Consider the following 23,504-nt stretch of genomic DNA (forward strand, 5'->3'; position numbering starts at 1 on the left):
GAACGGCTGCTGAAGACTTTGGTGCCTCAAATGGGGTATACCCACCACTGGTATTGGCTTTTGTTTCTATAAATTGTTTGAGATAAGGAAATCCAAATTGTATGTTTCTACCTAGAGATGGGCGATGAATCAAATTATTTCAATTATTTCGCCCCCAGGGGGCCTCACAAATAAATTTTTTTTAAATTGTGAATTCGATTTTTTTCTGTTGTCAAAATGGCACCTCCCATACTGCTGCAGGTAGATGATGCTCCCAGGGCTTCACTGCAGCAGTCGCCCGGGTGCTGGTGTGAGCTCGTCCTGCTAGGCAATGCATCCGGAATTCCGAACAGTTTTCAGATGTGCATCCGGAGCTCTCCATAATTCTGGATGACCAAGTATGGGCATATGGTATAGGACATATGTGACATGGGAAAAATCTGAAGTTCATCCGTGCCCAATAGAACCCTATGGGTCTGGAAATTTACCCAGATTTCCTGATAAGAAACCCAGGTAAATTTCCCAGATTTGTAAAGGGGCCTTAGTACTCATATAACTTCAGATTGTGGTCCCATGTTCTTGTGTTCTGTTTCTTGTGAACCTTTTTTGACCCTTTAACAAATTTAAAGGTTTGGAATCATGTTGCCCAATACCCTCCTGTCCTCCAGACCATACAGATTAAAGCAACTCTGTACCCACAATCTGATCTCCCCAAACCACTTGTACCTTTGGACAGCTGCTTTTAATCCAAGATCTGTCCTGGGGTCGGTTTGGCAGGTGATGCAGTTATTGTCCTAACAAAACAACTTTTAAACTTGCAGCCCTGTGTCAAATTGGTGTGGCCTAGAGTGTGTGTGCCCTAGGCTTGCACCTCCCTTCTCCCCCCCCCCCCTCCTCATCATTAGAAATGCCCTGGGCAGTATTTTTCCTATTCATCATTTGTGTGAACACTGCCAATGGGCATTAACAATCTAGCTCATGTGCAGTGTTCTCACAGGTGAGAATAAGAAAAATCCTGCCCAGGGCACTCCTAATGATGAGGAGGTTGGGGAGAAGGGACGGAGGGGCATTGCAAGGCTTGGGCACACGCCAATTTGACACAGGGCTGCAAGTTTAAAAGTTGATTTTTAGGATAATAACTGCGTCACCTGCCAAACGGGCCCCAGGACAGATCTTGGATTAAAAGCAACTATCCAATGGTACAAGCGGTTTAGAGGTGGGGGTTAGATTGTGGGTACAGAGTCACTTTAAGGGAGGAATCTATCAATGGTTTTTGTGTAGACTTTGGTGTAAAATTGTCTCAAATTAGTAAGCAGTCACTCATTTGCGTTAAAATATGCGACTTTGCCTGTTTTTCTTATAAATTTGATAGCAATGCGCGAATATTAACAGTATCACATAAAAATCTACTACATTTTTTTCATAAGTTTTGTAGTGAAAACATTAATAAATCTTCTATTAGTTCTTTTAATGGGCACTGTCATTTTGGAAAACATTTGTCTTGTGCAAGGGAGATCCCTGTACATCTTATTTTTTAACATTTAAAATTGTATTCAGTATAGGTCTTTGTAGTGGTTATGTGACTTGTACACCGGGGATCATATTTCCTTTTGGATGTTTTGCAGAAAGATGAATCCTCTTTGGCAGCAGTAAGGAGCAGAGTTGTACGATTACTTGGATCTCTTGGGGGACAAATTAATCGTAGCTTGGTAACAGGTAATTTTGTATTTATTTACTTTCTCTTGCATAACTTTTTTTTTTTTTTTTAAAACAATATTTGTCAGTTAAAGTTTAAGATGCAAATTAAAATGTTTGGTTGTTGTTAAATACATCTTTAAGGGTAAAGTCACACGGGCGTCTCGCATAAGAAATCCGCAGCTAATCCGCAATACACGTATTAATAATAATAAGAATAATATGTGTATTGCGGATTAGCTGCGGATTTCTTGTGCGAGACGCCCGTGTGAATTTACCCTAATAATGAATTAACAGATAAAGCATTTAGCTATGTTCACACAGTATTTCGGTCCGTATCTTGGTCAGAATTTTTTTATTTATTTTTTAAACCGAAACCAGGAGTGGGTTGAAAACTGCAAATACTGACCGAAAGATGACAAACACTGGCCAAAATACTACTTGTGAACGTATCCTTTGTGTGCTGTGTTAGCCAGGGGACAGAAGTGAAAGAAATTGAGAGTTCTCAACAGTTGATACCTTTTATTGGCTAATGGAAAAAGGTGACAGATGAGATTTTGAGGCAGCAGTAATGGCTTCTTGATCAAACATGGTGTAACACGATAAAGGCCAGTTAACACTGAGCAAAATCGGCGGAATTCCGCCGCAGAATCCCGCCTACCTCAGCAGCATGTCTATGGGAGGGCTTGCACATTTCCGCTCTCCGTTGCCCTCCGGTCAAAGAATTGACATGTCAATTAAGCGGAGAGTGGAGGCACGTGAAATTTTACCAAATTTGCCCCGCCCCCCAGTGTCCACCACTGAGCCTTTATATGTCTATGGAGGACACAGGGGGTGGGACATGGTCACATGCTCCTCCATGTCAGCCATTTTATGGACAGGAACACCACATAGCAAGGGCAGCACAGCCTGGAGGAGGGAAGTCTGATTTTAGCTCGATGAGGTACACAGGGAGCTGCTGTCCGTATATACAGTGAGTACACTTACTAATACTGTACACTGAACTATTTTGCTATAAAGGAGAGAAGCTGAGAGACAAGAGAGGAGATTGGAATATCGATGGGGACGTTGAAGTCACCCAGGATTAGTGTGGGGACTTTTGTGGATAAGTAATGAGGGAGCCAAGTGGCTAAGTGTTCCTAGACCCTCAGGCCTTGGGGTGTGGGAGAGATGAAGACCACCATAAGAAAGAACAGCAGGGGAAGCAGTGTCAGATGGTTGTAACCAGGTTTCAGTGAGACCAACAAGGTTGAAGGATTTGGTAATGAAGAGATCATGAATCCTAGTGAGTGAGTTAGACACTGAGTGAGAGTTCAGGGGAGCGCAGGTGAAGGACACTGGAGAGACAAATGGATTAAAAGATGGCAGACAGTGATTCTTAGATTAAGGGTGCCTTCACACCTACCGGATCTGCAGCGGATTTGACTAAATGAATGAACACAGCATTAAATCCGCACTGTAAAGTCTGCTGCGGATACGGTGTGTGTGTGAAAGCATCCTTAACCCCTTAAGGTCAAAGCCAATTTTCGTTTTTGCGCTTTTGCTTTTTCCATTTTATGTTTAAAAGTCCATAGCGCTTGCATTTTTTCACCTAGAGACTTATATGAGTGCTTATTTTTTGCAAAACCAATTGTACTTTGCAATTACAGGCATAATTTTTCCATAAAATATGTTGTGAAACCGGACAAAAATCATTTGCGCTGTCAAATTGAAAAAAAAAACGAATTTGTTTTGATTTCGGGGAGTTTTGCATTTACGCCGTTCGCCCTATGGTAAAACTGACTTGTTATGCATGTTCCTCAAGTCGTTACGATTACTATGATATATAACATGTATAACTTATATTGTATCGGATGGCCTGTAAAAAATTCAAACCATTGTTAACAAATATATGTCACTTAAAATCGCTCCATTCCCAGGCTTATAGCGCTTTTATCCTTTGGTCTATGGCGCTGTGTGAGGTGTCAGTTTTTGCGCCATGATGCGTTCTTTCTACCGGTACCTTGATTGCGCATATACGACTTTTTGATCGCTTTTTATTACATTTTTTCTGGATTTGATGCGACCAAAAATGCGCAATTTTGCACTTTGGGATTTTTTTGCGCTTACGCCGTTTACCGTGCGAGATCAGGAATGTGATTAATAGTTCGGGCGATTACGTGTGCGGTGATACTAAATATGTTTATTAATTTATTTATTTATTAATTTATATTTATAAAATGGGAAAAGGGGGGTGATTTGGACTTTTTATTAGGGGAGGGGTTTTTTTTATTAATAAAAACACTTTTTTACTTTTTTTTTTTTACATACACTAGAAGCCCCCCTGGGGGGCTTGTATATACATAGCACTGATCTCTCATAGAGATCAATGCTGTGTATATACACAGCAAAGATCCATTAGATCGGTCATAGATTGCTATGGCCTGCTGCAGGCCACAGCAATCTATTGCCGAGCCGGGATCAGCGTCATTCCGACGCTGAGGCCCGGCACGGGCAGAAGAACGGATCTCCCCCCCGCGATCGCATCGCGGGGGGGAGATCCGTGCCACTAGACACCAGGGATGCACGGAGGAAAGCACTTCAATGCAGCTGTCAGGTTTGACAGCTGCATTGAAGGGCTTAATTAGCCGGCGCGGCAACGGGACCCGCGCCGGCTAATAGAGGCACTGCCCGGCTGCAGATTGCAGCCGGGATCGGTGCCGTTCAGAGCGGGGTCCCGGCGGGACCCCGCGCTGAACACCCCCTGCGGCACCATGACGTCATGGGTCGCTAAGGGGTTAAAGAGTTTTTGGAGGGAAGTAAAAGAAAAGGATTAGAAGTAGAGAACGGGGGACCAGGGTTAGGAGACCTTTTACCAGCAGCAAGATGCAAAAGGCTAGAGAGAGACAGCAAGTGGTTAAGAATTGTGAGAGCAACTTCTGTGCTGCACAGTGAAAGTGTTTTTACTGTTTGTTTTTCTTTAAAAGCTACATCTACCGAAGAAATGATAAAGAAGCATGTATCGTGGGACACAGAAAAAAGACTGAGTTTTGCAGTACCATTTGCTGATCTGAAACCTGTGATCTATTTGGACACTTTTCTGCCACGTGTCACAGACTTAGCACTTTCTGCCAGTGACAGACAGACAAAAGTACCTTCTGTATTTTTTTTTATTTGAATGTCATAAATGTGTTTAATTACAAATATTTTTTTTTAAACCGTTTAGAAAACTTAGGCTATGCATGTGCACACCATGTTTATCCATAGAGTCCTCACACATTAGTGACACTTTTATTTAGTATAGTTTAGTATAGATGAAAACTGAGTAATGTTAAACGGGAACTATCAGCAGGTTAGACGAATCTAACCTGCTGATATGCCCCTATTGCACAGGAGACGCCGAGGAGGAGGGTATGTCTCTTAACTCCCTCCTCTGCACCCTTCTGGTGCAGTTAGCCCTCTGCTCAATGGTGAGACCATTACGAGCCCTGGGGCACCCGTTAGGGGCCCTGCCTTGCCCCCATAGTGCCTATCAGGCGGGCTGGCCGGGGGAGGATTGGCACTGCTCCTAGTTCTCCTAATGGTCTCATCGGACCATGGAGCACAGGACTAACTGCATTGGAACGGTGCAGAGGAGGAAGGTAAAAGACATACTTTCCTCCTCTGTCTTCTGTGCAGTAGGGACATTTCAGCAGGTTAGATTTTCCTTTAATGGTTTGTGGTGTGAACTTTTCCTTTATAATAAATCATGTTATTTTCATTCAGTTTGTAAATAAAATATGTAATTAGGGCTGGGCGATATGGCCTAAAATTTATATCACGATATAATTTGATGCATGCACGATATAACGATATATCACGATATATAAAAATTTTTTTGTGTGTATACTCATCCCCCCCCTTGCCAGTCATCAGCCTTCCCCTGTGCCAGCGATCAGCCCTCCCCTATGCCTTCAGCCCCCTTTGTGCCAGTTATCACCCCCCTTGCCAGTCATCAGCCTTCCCCTGTGCCATCAGCCCACCCTGTGCCAGTGATCAGCCCTCCCCTGTGCCATCAGCCCCCCTTGCGCCAGTCATCAGCCCCCCTTGCCAGTCATCAGCCTTCCCCTGTGCCATCAGCCCACCCTGTGCCAGTCATCAGCCTTCCCCTGTGCCATCAGCCCACCCTGTGCCAGTCATCAGCCCTCCCTTGTGCCAGTCATCAGCCCCCCTTGCCAGTCATCAGCCCCCCTTGCCAGTCATCAGCCCCCCGTTGCCAGTCATCAGCCCCCCGTTGCCAGTCATCAGCCCCCCCCCCCCCAGTGCCAGTCATCTCCCCTCTCAGTTTTCCAGCCATTTCATGTGCCAGCCATCATGTCCCCCCAGCCAGGGCCATCATCAGCCCCATGCCAAGCCATCGCCCGCCCCCGACCCCTCTGCTACTTACCTTTCCTGCAGCGCTGGCTGATGGAGTCCGCGAGGCGAGACGGGCCGCGTCTTCTTCCCAGCATGTACTGGGAGACCTGACGTCACACACATCAGCGCGCTGACGATGCGTGAACGGAAGGCCCTGCAGCGCGGTACCACGGAGCGGTAAGTGAGAAGCTTATTCACTATCGCTCCGTGGTATATCGCGATATGACGATATGCCAAAAATCTATATCGTCAACCGAATTGATGACGATATTTTGGCATATCGTTTATATCGCCCAGCCCTATATGTAATGACAATGTATTGTGTATAATACACAATATATTGAAGGTAATCTATCAGCACGATTGTGCCGATATGGTGCCCAGCTGCATAGTACAGATAGACGGGGCTGGTAGCCTTGGGGATTTGCAGAGTAGATCTATGTTGTGCAGCTGGGAACCATATCAGCACAATCGTGCTGATTTGGTTCCTTTTAACAGTATTTAGTATAGATATAAGCCTACATCAGTTTATTACATTCCTGTAAAACTGGTTTTCTAACAAATTAACATATAACACTTCATTATCTGATTTCAATTAGGTTGCCGCATGTGAACTTTTGCATAGCATGGTTACATTTATGTTAGGAAAAGCATCTCAAATACCTGATGCCCGAGAAGGACCCCCTCCAATGTACAGACTGTACAGACGTACATTTCCTGTGTTGTTGCGCTTGGCCTGTGATGTTGATCAGGTAGGTTTTGTTTTGTATTCTCTCCATGCCTTAGTGCCTTTTAATTTTTGCTTCATAGAAGGTGAACTTCTCTCCTCTTTAGGGTGCCTTCACACCTAATGACTTGCAGCGTTAATAACGCTGCAAGTCGGCTAGGTCCTGGCAGATCACTGTCATTACATACACGCAGTGGTCTGAACGACCGCTGCGTGAATGTAAATCTGCCGGCCGCTTAACCCCTTCTGATGCCGGCCGCCTCCCGCTCCAGCTCTGTATACATTACCTGTCCTCGCTCCACGGGGTCCCGGCGTCCTGCTCTCCCGCCCAGCCAATCAGTGGCTGCGGCTGGGCAACACACTGATTGTATTTTGTATAATCCAAAAGAAATGATCATGGCACTCACCAGCATTTCCTAATGAATCATCTTTATTTGTCAGTGATCATGTTTCGTGTTTCATGCCTCCTGTGCTTAGTCAGGTGGTTGTAGATGATACAATTGTGGACTGCTATATACTCATGTCACTGAACACCACCTAAAGCCCCTATTACACAGGGCGATTAAGAGGAGCAAATGAGCGCTAACCTGTCAGGTCAGCGCCCGCTCCTCTTTCTCCGCTCGCTGTCGGCGCTAGTGTGCGCGTTGGCAGCAAGCGGGTAAGAGCCAGGAGACCACGATAGTTGTGGGGTGGCTGCCTTTGAGATTGCTGGATCGTCCGGGCAGCCCATAGAAGATAGCGGTGGTCTGTTGCCGCCGCTCCTATTCCACAAAGCGACGTCCGCATATCGCTGCTATGCGATCGTTGTTGTTTCAACATGTTGAAAGACAACAATCAGCCGAAATCGTGCATGTTGGCTGATCGTTGTCTTCTATTACACTAAGCGATTACTGGACTATTTGGCTGATACTGACCGTTACATATGATAATCGCTTTGTGTAATAGGGCCTTAAGGCTTTGTTCACATATGGCCTAATGATGCGTTTACACAGACAGATTTATCTGGCAGGTTCTTAAAGCCAAAGCCAGGAATGGATTTAAAAAGAGGAGAAATCTCAGTCTTTTCTTTATGACCTGATCTCTGTTTTAAATCTGTTCCTGGTTTTGGCTTTATTAATCTGTCAGATGAATCTGTGTAAACACACCCTAAATTCAAGCCCATTGGCACTGGTCTGACCAGATGAACACCTGAACTCAGTGTAACTGATTATTTGTTACATAGAGACATTACAGCAATCTGTTACAAACCCTACAGTCACATTGCAGTGCTTCTAATGGAGTGACAGAGGGAGCTAGCATATCGGTCAAACCGTTTAGAAGTCACAGTCACTATTGAACAGCAAGATGAATCAGATTATAAAATTAAAGAGACCTGTCCATATTTCAGAGCATTTTTCACCTCACAAATTCTGGTCAATTGCTGGTCCTGCTGTCTGAAATAAAAACATGTTATGCCTACTATATATGGTACAGTGTTTTATTGGAAAGGGATCTATGCAGTGCATTTGCTATAGGTATTTTATTGTTTTTTTTTCTTTTATTATTAAGTGTTGCCTTGTGTCTGTAATGAAAAAGAATACATTTTTGTATAATCGTATATGCATACACAAAATTGATTTTCCAAACGCCTCACACGTGTATGATGGAGATTTAAACTCACATTTAGTGTATGTTCTGTTATATTTTATTTAGGTAACAAGACAGTTATATGAACCTCTGGTTATGGGCATCATTCACTGGTTCACAAATAACAAAAAATTTGAGAGTCCTGACACTGTGGCTTTACTTGATTCTTTTCTGGTAAGTCTGTGTGGCTCATTTTAAGGTCTATTTTGTTTACATCTTAACTCTGTCGCTTGGAGAAAAGACAGCCAGTAATTCAGAGGTGAATGTATGCAGTCAGTACAATGTTTTGGGAAGCCTACTATGATCCAATGTGTGTCTTTTCTTCCAAGGATGGAATTGTGGATCCTGGTAACAGTACCTTGCGAGACTTTTCAGGACGGTGTATTCAAGAATTTTTAAAATGGTCAATAAAACAGACAACGCCAAAACAACAGGAACAAAGCCCTGTGAACACGCAGTCACTATTTAAAAGACTCTACAGCCTTGCTCTACATCCCAATGCATTTAAGAGGCTGGGAGCAGCTCTTGCTTTTAACAATGTATACAGAGAATTCAGGTGAGCATTACGTCCACTGCTGGATTTTTAACAAATGTACATTTTATAGTTTTAATAGTTTTTGTAAACTGTCCCATTATTTTTTTCTATGATTGATGACGTTCTCAGCCCACTTAATTCTTTTTTATCTTTAGAGAAGAGAAAGCTCTTGTGGAACAGTTTGTGTTTGAGATCTTGGTGGTGTACATGCAAAGTTTGGCATTATCGCATGGAGATGAAAAATCCTTAGGTGAGACTTGCATTCTGATTTAGGTTTAGTCTTTTTATAACTAACACTACGTGTCACCTTCTGAGCAACAGATACCAGCAACATTGATGTTGTAGAACACCTTTTATGTTTCCTGAACTTTGAGTAAAATTAGTGATAATTCCTTGTTCTGTTACTCCTAAACCGAATATGAATTTCTTTCAAGGACATGGCCCTTTGGTTTGTCCCCTTAGCAAGACTGACAGTGGTACCTACCAACATTCCCTGTGAAAAATATTTATATCTGCCTAGACTTTCCTTGGCTGCAGACTGACCTCAGTAATCACTGTCTCCTTCCCCAAGATGGTTCTATGTGAAAGACATCACCCATCAACTTTCAGTCTGATTTTAATTTTCCCTTCACAGCATACTATTCTCTACATCTTTCCGCTTTCCTCTTCCCTTGTGGGTTCCTTAAGGGTTTATGATGGAAGCAATCTATTCATCTATTTTTTCCAGTTTTAGCACATCTGGTACTATCTTTACCTTCCTCCTGGGCCTTCAACCCTCAGGACCTAACGGATTCTTGGTTGTCTTGAAGTGTGTACACTTAAATCTCTCAACTCTCCTTCCTGTCTTTTGGTTTTTGGCCAGTCGTCTTGCTAATCACATGTTCTCTACATGGCACAAGGGCCTGTTTGGGCTCTTTGCTTTGGTTTTGTTCTCTTTTTACCTTCCTAGGTTTCTTCCTCCCTCCCTTTCTTCCTTGGAACAGTGTTTCCATCCTCTGGAAATTGTGTGGGCTTCACACTTAGGGCCCTATTCCACCGGACGATTATCATTTGCATAATCGTTAATGATTAACAATCTCAAACGACCGCTATTGCGAAAGACCTGAAAACGTTCACTCATTTCAATGGAACGATATTCGTTACTTATGATCGTATTTTCTTCATTTTTTCTTCGCTATTTATTCGCTATTGCAAACGACCGAACGATGTCTTATTCAATGCGAACGATTTGCGAACGAGCAACGATAAAAATAGGTCTAGGTCTTATAAAGCGATCAATGATTTTTCTTTCGGTCGTTAATCTTTAACTGCATTTCAACCGAACAATTATCGTTTAGATTCGAACGATTTAACGATAATCTAAACGATAATCGTCCGGTGGAATAGGGCCCTAATGTCTGTCTATCCTTTGTTTGGTTACCAGACCTTCCAGTTCCTCATTTGGATTCCCCTTGCATCATCCTTTACAGCTCCTAGTACTGTCACTTTGAAGGTGGAAGTGCCTCGGTCTGTTTTCTCTTTCTGTTTGGCTAGCAATTCCTTTTTTCCTCACCTCAGGGACTGCTTTTAGAGATCCCATGGTCTCCCAGTAAAACAAAGGAGAAAAGAGCATTTTTTTTTTTGTACCCGCCATAAAATCTCTTTTACACCACCTTTGTACCCTTTGTCAATTTTACAGTGAAATTTGTTGGTGTTTCTAAAACTGTTTAATTTCACTATTTCCTTTATTCTCTTTAAAGGCACCATTCAGCAGTGTTGTGATGCCATTGATCATCTAAAACGTATTATAATTCAGAAAGCCAATGACCTAAACAAATCATCAAAAAGACGGATGCCAAGGTACTTGCTTTGTAATTTCTGCACAAGTTGTCCTTAAGGGGGCTGTCTAGCACCAGAAAATGTTTTTTGCGACTGCTGATCAGTGTTTTCTGCTTTTTGTTGGCATGTCTCAAAATAACTGCAAGTGTTCTGCATAGTACATGGTTCATATATATTTAGTTATTTCAGTGTGAATAGAGCCTTAACTCTCTACTACGCTGTCATTTGTATCTGGTGATGGAATATGGTAAATGAAAGGTCAATAATTAAGTTACATTTAGTGTTATACATCCTTGTAACAGTTTAATATCTTTTTTTTAATCCTGAAATTAGAGGGTTTCCCCGAAGTCAAACAGTTTGTCTCTTGGATATTGTCCTTTGGCTTTTACAACAATGTGGCGTCCCTCAAACAGATTGCCGACACAAAGCAATGGAACTTTTCTTTGAATTTGTACCTTTGTTGCCTGGTAAATATTTTTTTGCTAATAAATGTACTTTTACTGTTATATTGTGCTTGAACAGAAAAACTATAGTGCATATAAAAACTTGGAAACCTAATTTTATGTTATAAGCAGTTGCATCATTCTATCTACTTGTGTTTTGTTTTTAAACAATATATTCTTTATAGTCTTAAAGTGTCACTGTCGTTTATTTTTTTTTTGCAGAAATCAATAGTATAGGCGATTTTAAGAAACTTTGTAATTGGGTTTATTAGCTGAAAAATGATTTTTTTGTCATGAAAAAGCAGTTTGAAGCTCTCTCCCCTGTCTTCATGCTTCATGGAGAGAGGGAGATGAGGCACCAAAACAGGACAACAAAGAGTTAAGTTACAGCTACATGACCGGACTCTCTCCTCTGATGTCACCACTGACCTATCCGACGTCTGAATAGCACTCTGAATAGCTCCCCCGGGGTGTAATACTTTGTTCTCTGCTCTCTGCTGCCTTCATCTCTCCTTCCCCCTCCCCTCTCCATAGCTCAGACATGTTCCGACTGATAAAAAAAACAGTCAAGATTTCCTGATTCTGAGCAGTGGATGACAGAAAGGAGAAGGGGGGGGGACCTGGGAAAAGGCTTTTTAAATGCAAATAATGGCATATATGACTAATAAACCCAATTACAAAGTTTCTTAAAATCGCCTGGACTATTGATTTGTGCAAAAAAAAAATTAACGACAGTGACACTTTAAGATGTGTTGTGTAAGGAAGCGAGCACTGGCCACCAGCTGGAAGCAGCATGCAGCACTTCTCAGTCAATTATCTCCGTCCAGTCAGCCCCATGAACTTATAATTGAGCTGCTTGCATGGAGATGCTTCCGGGCACGTCTTCCAGCTCATTTTCCTGGTCAGTGGGGTCTCAGCAGTGAGGGTTTTTTTTTTTTTTTGTGACAGTAGTCATTTGACTTGTTAATTCTCCATGCCATGTATATCTAACATGTAGGCATTAAAGGAATTTGCTGGAATTTATGGCTACAAGCTATCCCTATCCTACAGAACTGGGCACAGAACCTTCTTTGGAAATAGGGAACAGAGTACTTGGCTATCTTCAGCAGTCCTGTAGAGGATAAATGAAGTGGTGTGCACGTGTGACATTTGCCTAATTTTTCAGGGAGACTGGTCTATTGATTAAACTCACGGGAGACTCTAAAATCTGTAGTTCCAGTAGTTAGCCCCCGCCCTTTCTTCATGATCAGATAACTTGTATTGACGGACAAACCCCTTTTAAATGTGTATGGTGCAAGTGTAGAGCGGAGCCCACTCCATAGTAGACTGTACTTGCTGCTGTCTTCAGCTGACAGTCATTCAGGGTTAAATCTGAGGTTGGTTGTTTAACCTCATAGTCTCCAATTGGCACCCCCACAATCTTTTCACAAGGGGACAATTGGTTTTCTTGCCATAAAAAATCAGCTAGTACAGCCTGCCACAAGTAGGCTTTTGTTTCACTACACATAATTTAACAGAGCTGCATGCTACAAAAACGTCTGTGTTTTGCAGAGAAAACGTCTCCCTCGGCTTGGATGGAGGAGATTATTAAGAAAGAAGGAATCACTTTTTTGACTCAGAGATTTGAAAGTGCTGGCAGTGTGGATGGGAGCCATTGTGGCATATTATACATTACCACGCTTCATGATCTGGCGCAGACCTCTTTACGAGCTGTGCTTCAGTGGATGGACATGTTGCTTGCAGCTCTGGATTGTTATAATACATTTATGGGTATGCGTGTTGTCAAACCACAGACTTTACTCGGTAAGTAAACAAAGTATACACGTTATATTTGCAGTAAGAGTTACCATACAGTTTGCCTAATGAGACCATCATAGTGCTTTTTCAGAACCTGTTACAAAATTATTCTTGCTACTTAAGCCCTACCATTTCTGAATATTGCTGAATATATATCTATCTATCTTGGGCATCTTGCTTAGCCTAGTGAACACAATTATGGAATTTGATTGCTTGTGACTGTTTGCCACTGGGATAGATAGTTTTTTTTTTTTTTTATTATTATTATTATATATATATATATATATATATATATATATATATATATATACACACACAAATGAAATCTTTAGTGCAGCACTCCTTAAAATGAGTAAGTTCGGTGCCTTCCAGCATGCACCCTTGCGACCACAGGTGCTAAGTATACACGAACAGAAATAGCCGTGGCACTCCAAAATGTAGTGAAAAAATTACGTGGTTTATTAGCCCAAATCCGCAACGTTTCGACCTAACGATAAGGTCTTTATCAAGCAGTGTCTATGACACTGCTTGATAAAGACCTTATCGTTAGGTCGAAACGTTGCGGATTTGGGCTAATAAACCACGTAATTTTTTCACTACATTTTGGAGTGCCACGGCTATTTCTGTTCGTATATATATATATACTATAAAGTAGTGATGTCACAATACCAAAATTTGGATGCCAGAAAGGTGACGTTAAGGGGGTGGGAGAGAGGGAGGGCAGAGAACATGGCAGGCACTCCGCTTACCATCCGCCATGTTCTATCGAATATACTGTATGTTAACATGAAGTATTGAATGCGAGGGAATCCTGGTATCAAACAATTTTCTTGCTCCTATTATCGATATTTCGGTGCATCACTACAGATAGTACTTTGAATATTACAATTCACTATTTTAGGCCTTTAGCAGCTGTGTTACCATTGCTTACTTATTGTTCAAAATTATATTTTAAATGTACTGTGTTTTGCTTTGTACTTTAAATTTTCTTTTAGATCCTTCTCAGAAGTCTGCTTTTCTTAGAGCACTTCATTTTTTCATTAGTCAGCTTTCCATGTATGACATTACAGCAGCACATACTTCCTTCAAACCTAGTTCATTCAGTCCACAAGAAAAAGAGCAATACAACTACAGCAAGTGCACAATTATAGTGAGAATCATTGAATTTGTAACCATGATCTTGGAGAATTGCCAGCAGGATTTCTGGAAGGTAAGCATCACTTTTTGGTAACCTAATAAAGATTGTAAAATTAAAAGTGTTACTCAACTTTAATAATTATCTAGTTTACCTTTAGTACTCTTTACCCAGTTGAAGAGAGTGCATACCTAAAATAATAACTTTAACCCCTTAACGATGCATGACTGGTATACCCGTTATGCGGTTGTTAAGGGTGATCAGAGCGGAATCCCGCCGTGAGCCCTTTCTGCAGCCCGCGGTCCCCGGCTGCTATGTGTAACCAGGGACCGCAGGTATTAGCCGCCGCGGCCGATCGCTGCTGCCTGCTAATTAACTATTCAAATGCAGCTGTCAAAGCTGACAGCTGCATTTGAATAGTGGTGGTGGCCCCTCTCTTTGGTGTCTAGTGGGGGATCTCCCCCCCGCGATGCGATTGCGAAGGGGAGATCCGTTGTAATGAGCCGGCCAGGGCTCAGCGTCGGAATCACCCCCCTTTTCCCACTTTATAAAAATAAATTAAAAAATAGACATATTTGGTATCGCCGTGTGCCTAATCGCCCCATCTATTAAATGATTACATTCCTGATCTTGCACGGTAAACGGCGTAAACGCAAAATGCCACCAAAGTGCAAAATTGCGCATTTTTGTTTACATTAAATCCATAAAAAATGTAATAAAAAGTCATCAAAAAGTCGCATATACGCAAACAAGGTACCAAAAGAAAGAACAGATCGTGGCGCAAAAAATAACACATCACACAGCTCCATAGACAAAACAATAAAAGCGCTATAAGGATAGGAATAGAGCAATTTTTAAACACTTTTTTTTTTTTTTTTTAAAGGTTTAAATTTTTTAAAAGCCATCAAATAATCTAAAAGTTATACAAGTTACATATCGTTGTAATCGTACTGACTTGAGGAACATAGATAACGTGTCAGTTTTACCATAGGGCGAAGAGCGTAAATCTGAAACCCCTCGAAATAAAAGGAATTGCACCTTTTTTTCAAACTTCACTGCACATATAATTTTTTTCAGTTTTTTCAGCATATTTTATAGAAAAATTTAGTCTGTATTTACAAAGTATAATTGGTGTCGCAAAAAAATAGGGCTCATGTAGGTCTGTAGGGGGAAATATGCAAGCGCAGTGGCCTTTAAAACATGAGGAGGAAAAAACTAAAGCGCAAAAATGAAAACTGGTTCCGTCCTTAAAGGGTTAATAAACTCAAAGACTATGAAGACTATATTTGTCAACTTACAGAAAAATTGGTGCATCATGGTTTTCTTTTTTGTTTGCTGTAACCTTTTTAACACAAGGGGGGAGGGGAGATATACACCGGTGTAAACTGCCCACTGCAACCACTTACATCTCAGCTTTCAGCTCTGGCAAAATAAAAGCTGAGCTGTGATTGACTGCTATGGGCAGTTTGCATCGGTGTATATTTTACACCCTTTCATAAATCTGCCCCAAGGTGTTTAAAAAATTGCCATGGGTAACACATGGCATTTTTAAACGCTGTGTCCATATGTTAGGTGGGAGTCAACATGGAAATATAACACTTCATTCCTACAGTGTTTTTTGGTGGCAGTTTTGCCAAAATAAGGCATTTTCTTGCTTTGATTATTTTTTTTTTTTTTACATCCAGTTTGTGGTATTTTACTCCCATAGACTTGTATAGGGTAAACACAATTTGTAGAAATAATGCATATTTAAATTTGTGTGTGTCTTTTTTCCCCCCTTACAATCTGCAACAGAAACCTTGTCTCACATGATCAAAGATTTGCATTTGTTATAAAAAAAAAAATATGCATGTGAAAAAAACACACATACTAATACACACTATTTGAGTTGAAAACACTACAAAAGCCATATCATATGGAGGACAAAATAAAAAAAATAAAACAAAAAAATTTATTTTTAAGTTTTAGGTCCCAAAATCTGTCTGGAGGAAGCCTGTTACATTTGAGTAAATAGATTGCATGAAAGTGTATGAGAAAGTTAATTTAAGGTTTAAATAAATCAGGAGCATTTTTATTTAATGCTACTAATTTGTTTTTTTCTTGTAGAATCTTGAGAATGAACTTCTAAATGATTTTATGTGGAACTTAACAGCGGTTACCATATGTAATCCATCAAGTATAGGATTCAATACAGCAGATGTTCAAGTGATGAAGAACCTTCCAGATGTGTGTGTACAGTTGTTAAAGGCAATAGGAAAATCACCATACAAGAACACTTTGGAAATGTATTTGCAGAAAAGAATTACAATTGAACGGTAAATACTTCATATAGTCAATAAAGAATTTGTACTTCCTAAGTTCCTGCTTTTCAGTTGTGTTATCATATTGTAAAATTCTTAAAGAAAAATGTTATATATTTACTCAGTTTCACTTTTTAACTCCTCTCAAATTGTGTTTTATTTTAACCACGGGCAGGATTGAAGATCTGTGCGCTGTTAATTTGTATGATGCTGATATTCGATATGACAGTGCTAAGTTAGGTGCCACGCTATCTGCATGTAACCAGCTTTACAGGGCACAGTTGTTGAATTCCACTCTGCATGCACAGGTAAGGAACCTAAACAGAAATTACAGGTAGATAAGAGTGTATTCGCATGTGATTTTGTCAAAGAAATATTAGAAACAAAAGATTTCAGATTCTGCAACAAATCTGTCTTGTATAAATACATGTATACCTTAAAGGGAACAAATCACGCCGAATATGCCCCTAATGATAAGGGAACATGCTGGTACATCACCCAGCACGCTTCCCAAACATACCCTGTACCCTCCGTGCCCTCCTTGTTTACGCCATAATCTTACATTGTTTACGCGGCAACGTCTTTAGCTTCTTCTGCCGTACTGCGCATGCGCGGCTAAAGACTTCGCCGCACTGCCGACGTGGAATGCCTAGCTACGGCCAGGACCGTGACTACATACACCCACCGTGACTATTTACAGCCAATTACCATACAGCGCGGGACTTCGGAAATGTAAGATTACGGCGTAAACAAGGAGGGTACAGGGGTATGTTTGGGAAGCGTGCTGGGTGATGTACCAGCATGTTTCCGTATCATTAGAGGCATATTTGGCGTGATTTCTTCCCTTTGAATGTATTAAATCTTCACAATACAAATGTTCTGCATCTGGCTTTTAGCTAAAACTTGGGGTCCCAGGTACAGTATATCAATTTTTCTATATTTCTTTCCATTTTGCTTCATCTAGGACTACCTTATTTGCAGGTTCAAAACAAGGAAGGTACCATATTGTGCCTCTAAATAATTAGGTCTGAAGGCCCTATCACACAAAGCTATTATCGGCCATAATCGCTTAGTGTAAAAAAAGGCAAGATCAGCCGACAGATCGTTGTCTTTTAATGTCTTTCAACGTGCAATAGACGTAGCGGCAGCAGACCAATGCCATCTCCTCCTCCCCCACCACCCCCCGCCCTTACATGCTCACTGTCGGCATGTGTAATAGCTCCGGCAGCAAGCAAGGAATGAGGAGCAAGCGAGTGCTGGCCTGACATGTCGGCACTCGCTTTCTCACGGAGATTTTGTCTGCAAAATATTCTAAACTTTAAATGGAATCGGTCAGCTCTATATTAATGCTTAGAGCTGCCAACATGAACATATAGCTGATAAAAAATTATACACGCATAAGGTTTTTGGTTATGGTTGTATGTGTATTGCATATGGCTGTATCCATTTAACATGTATGGCTGTTTACAAAGTTCTTCTAAGTTAAAGAGTCATGGAAGCCATGCAGAGCTGCAGCAGGCATGCCTCCTCCCCCACCCCTCCCTGCTCTGCATGATTGATATTCAAGTCTCAGTGCTGGGAGTCAAACCCTGTACATGAGTCATGCAGAGCTAAAGGGGTGAGGAGAGGAGGAGGCATGCATGCAGCAGCAGAACATCTCAGTCTGGTCTTCACAAAGCTCAATCTTTTCATGAATGCATACCTGTAATCCGTTTAATCTAAACAAGCAGTATTAAGTAGCAGTTTTATTTATTTAGTTCACACATTTGTGTATCATTAACATGTATTTTGTTCTTAGGTCACTGGCCTTGGATTTACTGTTGGTTCCAAACTCCTTTCGGTTGTTTATAAAGGCATTGCTGCTGGTAGTGATAGAAAGTCTTTACCATCTTTAGATGTCGGCAGTAAACGTCTCGCTGAAGGAATTTTACAGTTGGCCTTTAATTTTGGTGGACAGGTAATTTCAATTTACTAAAACCAGATACTGAACCATTTTTAGTCTGATTTTCTTTTTATTTGATTTGTTAAAAACTTTTTTGACTATGTCCTTTGTTTTTTTTTTCTCTACATGGTTATCAGGGCCATGAATATTATATTATTATTCCATAGGCTGCTCATTATAGCTTTTTAGAGCTAACAAGAATGGGCACAGTGCATGCAGCCTTGTTTTTCTGCCCTCTTATTCTAATGATTGTGAGGGTCTCTGCGCCCCTACCTCGATACAAATTGCTGACATGTCACTATGAGGTGTCAAAAGTTTGTTCACATTACCTTTTTTGAAACAAGTTATCTCATTAGCAGAAAAAAATTATAACTTTTAGTTTTGTTCTTTTCTAATATATTCTGGTTTGTAATTAACTTTGCTCTGTTAAATTGTGTTTTTTTTTCAGTGTGAAGAACTTGTAAACTTGTTGCTCAACACACTGGTTTTAACAGTACCGTTGTCTGGGAGTTCTCAGAGAAACTTTATCAATTTCTCCCATGGAGAGTATTTCTACAATTTGTTTTCTGAAACTATTAACAGGGAGCTGTTGAAGAATCTGGACACTGTTGTGCCTTATCTACTTAAGTCCACAATGGAAAACCCCAAAATGGTAATCATGCTTCTGTTATACTCGTAGTACAATATTGCTAATGTTTGTATATATCACATGCCCCAAAGTAATACAGTATACAAGAATATCCTAATTTTTATTTTATTGATACTAAATGAGCCTGATGCCATAAAATCTTTAGTGAGAAAATTATTAAGACTGATGTTTCAGGTTTAACAGATCTATTTTAAATGGTTACTTTTAAATTACAGAATGTGGTTAACCACATTTTTTAGACACACAAAAAAAAACTGATTTGTCTTTATTATATAATGTAAGTTAATGGAAAAATGGATCCAGACAGATGCACACGGTTGCATTTATTTTCTTCCATAAAACTGATACGTTAAATGGACTGCAAAAAGACAGTGTGAACCCACCTTAAATGGGGTTTTCTGGCCAAAATACCTGCAGGATAGCTCATCAGTCATGTATCAACTGTGTAGCCTTGGTGACCTGCGACTGTAACTTCAAGTGAACAGGAGCTGAGCTGCAGTTACATATCACCGCTGCAACACAATAAATGGAGACACAATCCATTGTCTATATATTGTGGACATCGACCAGCTAATCAGCGCAGGTCACGGATCAGTGACAAAGGATGTCATGTGGATAGCTCATTAGCCAATTTTGCCCAGAAAACCCTTTGAGTAAAAGAAGGCTGGCTTTGCATGCACCAGATTTATTAAGAGTCCCATGAAACGAAAAAATGACATGAAGTGCGGGGTTGAGTGGGAACATAATAAATAATGTATATCAAATCCATGTATGGTTGCCTTTGCAATTCTGCCGTGTGTTATCGCTTTTTCCCCCTGAGAACGTTTGCAAGAAATATATATATTTTTTCCTTTTAAAGGTGAGCTCTGTCTTGAATGGAATGCTTGATCAGAGCTTTAGACAGCGATCAGTTCAGAAACAGCAAGGTACACGGTTGGTAAATGCTGTGCTTACAAATTGGATGAAACTGGAGGGCTGGTGGGCCACAGATTCTTCTCCAGAGAGCAAAATGGCAGTGCTGACATTACTTGCTAAAGTACTACAGGTATTTCTAACCCTAGTCAATCTATTTTCTGTTACTCTTTCTAGAACTTGAATCTCTGCAGTTAGGTTTAGAGCTGTAGTATTTGTGCACCACCTTTGTACAGTGGTCCCTCAAGTTACAATGGCCACTAGTTACAATATATCTTCAGGACACAACGGCCGTGGTTTATACAAAACAAACGTTGTTTAAACATGGCCCAAAGGGGTATTCCACTCAAACATAACTTTTCATATGTTGCTGCCCATGGTCAGACTAACAATTCATGCTGCTTTCTGCTAATAAAACAAAACTCTGTGTGTTAGCCTTTCTCTCTATCCCCCGCTCCTCCCTCTCCCTTCTGAGATAATTGATGCAAACAAGTCCCTGGCAGGCTTTAACTGCAACATTGAAGCTATTTTGTAATGCTGGAAGGGTTAATCACAGTGAGTTCATTAGCAACTTGACCTTAGAATAACCCTTCCCGCTTAACATAGTAAGCCAAAGGTCTCTCAACCAGCCTGTACTGTGGGAGATAATGGGGCTGCTTACACCAGGGCACCCTTGGCAAATAAGCTGCGGTGAAGTGGAGCAATCTTCTCCTGCCAACAGGAGAAACAACACCTTGAAGCACAGCAACCATTGCTCCCTTTGTTCACTTACTCCTCTTAACCCCTAAGCTAGTACCTGGTACGTTATGGTGCAAGTAGGGGTTTCACAGAGGGGCCACTCCGTGATCACCGCATTGGCTTATTAAAGGAGACCTGTCACCCCCCGTGCAGCTGCCCAACACCCCCCCCCCCCCCTAGAGACCCTTATACTTACTACTTCTCTTCTAGTCCCGCGCCTGGAGCTGATCCTGAGACAGAGATATTCCCGTCGGAAGCCTGCCGCGCATGCTCCTGAGATGAGTCCGACGCCCATAGAGAATGAATGGAGCCATCATTCTCTATGGGCGTTGGACTCATCTCAGGAGCGCGCGAGCGCGGCTGCCGACGGTGATATCCCAGCCCCGGTACCGGCTCCAGGCGCGGGACTTGGAGAAAAGGGGTAAGTATAAGGGTCTCTAGCGGAGGGTCGGGCGGCCTTTACCACAGTACGGGGGTGACAGGTTCCCTTTAAGCATTTAAATGCTTCTATCTAAACTAACAGCGGCATGTAAATGCTCTATTAACCCCATCACCTGGTGGTCTAGTGGCGGATCGCCCCCACCACCACGATGCATTTGCAGAGGGGCAATCTGAGCTTCTGGCTGGGCCGGGTGTACAGCACCGCAATGGCGCTCATCCTGGCTTGACAGTCGTTTACTATGGGTTCTAGCAGCCCATAGTAATCGAACACTGATCTCAGAGATCAAAGCAGTACATATGATCTGCATTAATATTTTTTTATTATTAAAAAATCCTATTCCATGATAAGTTTAAATCATCCCAATTTATAAATATATTCTAATTAAAAAATAAACATATGTGCTATTGTCGCATGTGAAATAACCCTATCACTATAAAATTTCAGCGTTCCTGATCTTGCAGGTAAACAGCGTAAGTGCAAAAAAAAAACTGCTGAAGTAGAAAATTGACAATTTTTGGTTACAATAAATATAGAAATAGAGCAATTTTAAACACATTTTTTAAAGGTTTAAATTTTTTAAAAGCAGTCAAATACAATAAAAGTTTTATAAGTTATAAGCCTATTATTTTAATCATACCAAGTCTTTACTTTATGACCTGTACTCCATTTATAATCTGTTCCTGGGTTTGGGGGCCAGTAATTGCAATTAAAAACCTGACTGTATGAACACACCCCATATAACAGGGGTACTCAACAACTTTTAGTGAAGGTCCACTTATCGGGGACTTTTGTCAGGTGAAGGTCCGTGCTGAACGTCAGTAGTAAACGTGTTTTGTTACTTTTCACAAACGTTGAAGTATTAACATACAGAATTGATGTTTATTAGTTGAAAAACTGGCATTTTTTTTCTCTCTCTCCAGCCCTTTGAAATTAGGTACAAAGGGTGTGACTGCGCCAGTAGTATATAGCCTCCCTGTTGCTCCCCCAGTAGTATATAGCCCCCCATGCACTCTCCCCCTGTAGTATATAGCCCCCTATGCGCTCTCCCCCAGTAGTATATAGCCCCCCATGCGCTCTTCCCCTGTAGTATATAGCCCCCCGTGCGCTCTCCCTCTGTAGTATATAGCCCCCCTGGGTGCTCTCCCCCTTTAGTATATAGCCCCCCTGGGCGCTCTCCCCCTGTAGTCTATAGCCCCCCTGTGCGCTTTCCCCCAGTAGTATATAGCCTCCCTGTGCGCTCTCCCCCTTGAGTATATAGCACCTTTGTGCGCTCTCCCCCAGTAGTATATAGCCCCCCTGTGCGCTCTTCCCAGTAGTATTTAGCCCCCCAGTACTATATAGCCCCCCTGTGCGCTCTCCCCCAGTAATAATATAGCCCCCCTGTGTGCTTTCCCCCAGTAGTATATAGCCCCCCCTGTGCGCTCTTCCCAGTAGTATTTAACCCCCCAGTAGTATATAGCCCCCTGTGCGCTCTCCCCTGTAGTATATAGCTCCCCTGTGCGCTCTTCCGCTGTAGTATATAGCCCCCCTGTGCGCTCTCCCCCTGTAGTATATAGCCCCCCTGTGCGCTCTCCCCCAGTAGTATATAGCCCCCCCGTGCGCTGTCCCCCAGTAATATATAGCCCCCCTGTGCGCTCCTCCCCTGTATTATATAGGCCCCCTGTGCATTCTTCCCAGTAGGATTTAGCCCCCTAGTATTATATAGCCCCCCCTGTGCACTCTCCCCCTATAGTATTTAGTCTCCCTGTGCGCTCTCCCCCAGTAGTATATAGCCCCCCTGTGTGCTGTTCCCCTGTAGTATATAGCCCCTTTGTGCGCTCTCCCCCAGTAGTATATAGCCCCCCTGTGCGCTCTTCCCAGTAGTATTTAGCCCCCCAGTTCTATATAGCCCCCCTGTGCGCTCTCCCCCTGTAGTATGTAGCCCCCCTGTGCGCTCTCCCCCAGTAGTATATAGCCTCCCTGTGCGCTCTCCCCCTGTAGTATATAGCCCCTTTTTGCGCTGTCCCACAGTAGTGTATAGCCCCCCTGTGCGCTCTCCCCCTGTAGTATATAGCCCCCCTGTGCGCTCTCCCCCAGTAGTATATAGCCTCCCTGTGCGCTCTCCCCCTGTAGTATATAGCCCGCCTGTGCGCTCTCCCCCAGTAGTATTTAGCCCCCCGGTACTATATAGCCCCCCTGTGCGCTCTCCCCCTGTAGTATATATCCCCCCTGTGCGCTCTCCCCCGTGTAGTATATAGCCCCCCTGTGCGCTCTCCCCCTGTAGTATATAGCCCGCCTGTGCGCTCTCCCCAAGTAGTAATATAGCCACCCTGTGCGCTTTCCCCCAGTAGTATATAGCCTCCCCCTGTGCGCTCTTCCCAGTAGTATTTAGCCCCCCAGTAGTATATAGCCC

The 23,504-nt window shown here is 42.1% G+C and overlaps 1 protein-coding gene across 3 annotated transcripts in view; it reads left to right on the plus strand.

Annotated features, from left to right (window-relative positions):
• PRKDC (protein kinase, DNA-activated, catalytic subunit) overlaps positions 1-23,504 on the plus strand; it is a 170,729-nt gene that overhangs the window by 59,307 nt on the left and 87,918 nt on the right. For all 3 annotated transcript variants that reach the window (XM_069957596.1, XM_069957597.1, XM_069957598.1), the window contains exons 23-37: positions 1,605-1,695; positions 4,641-4,804; positions 6,648-6,800; positions 8,468-8,575; positions 8,731-8,957; positions 9,092-9,186; positions 10,676-10,775; positions 11,088-11,221; positions 12,749-13,000; positions 13,990-14,204; positions 16,236-16,444; positions 16,605-16,737; positions 18,228-18,386; positions 18,820-19,023; positions 19,880-20,065. In XM_069957596.1, coding sequence (XP_069813697.1) covers positions 1,605-1,695; positions 4,641-4,804; positions 6,648-6,800; positions 8,468-8,575; positions 8,731-8,957; positions 9,092-9,186; positions 10,676-10,775; positions 11,088-11,221; positions 12,749-13,000; positions 13,990-14,204; positions 16,236-16,444; positions 16,605-16,737; positions 18,228-18,386; positions 18,820-19,023; positions 19,880-20,065 — 2,430 coding nt within the window. The remainder of the gene's footprint in view (positions 1-1,604; positions 1,696-4,640; positions 4,805-6,647; positions 6,801-8,467; positions 8,576-8,730; positions 8,958-9,091; positions 9,187-10,675; positions 10,776-11,087; positions 11,222-12,748; positions 13,001-13,989; positions 14,205-16,235; positions 16,445-16,604; positions 16,738-18,227; positions 18,387-18,819; positions 19,024-19,879; positions 20,066-23,504) is intronic.

Source organism: Dendropsophus ebraccatus, chromosome 2 (genome assembly GCF_027789765.1).
Source record: "Dendropsophus ebraccatus isolate aDenEbr1 chromosome 2, aDenEbr1.pat, whole genome shotgun sequence".
In the NCBI taxonomy this organism is placed as follows: domain Eukaryota; kingdom Metazoa; phylum Chordata; class Amphibia; order Anura; family Hylidae; genus Dendropsophus; species Dendropsophus ebraccatus.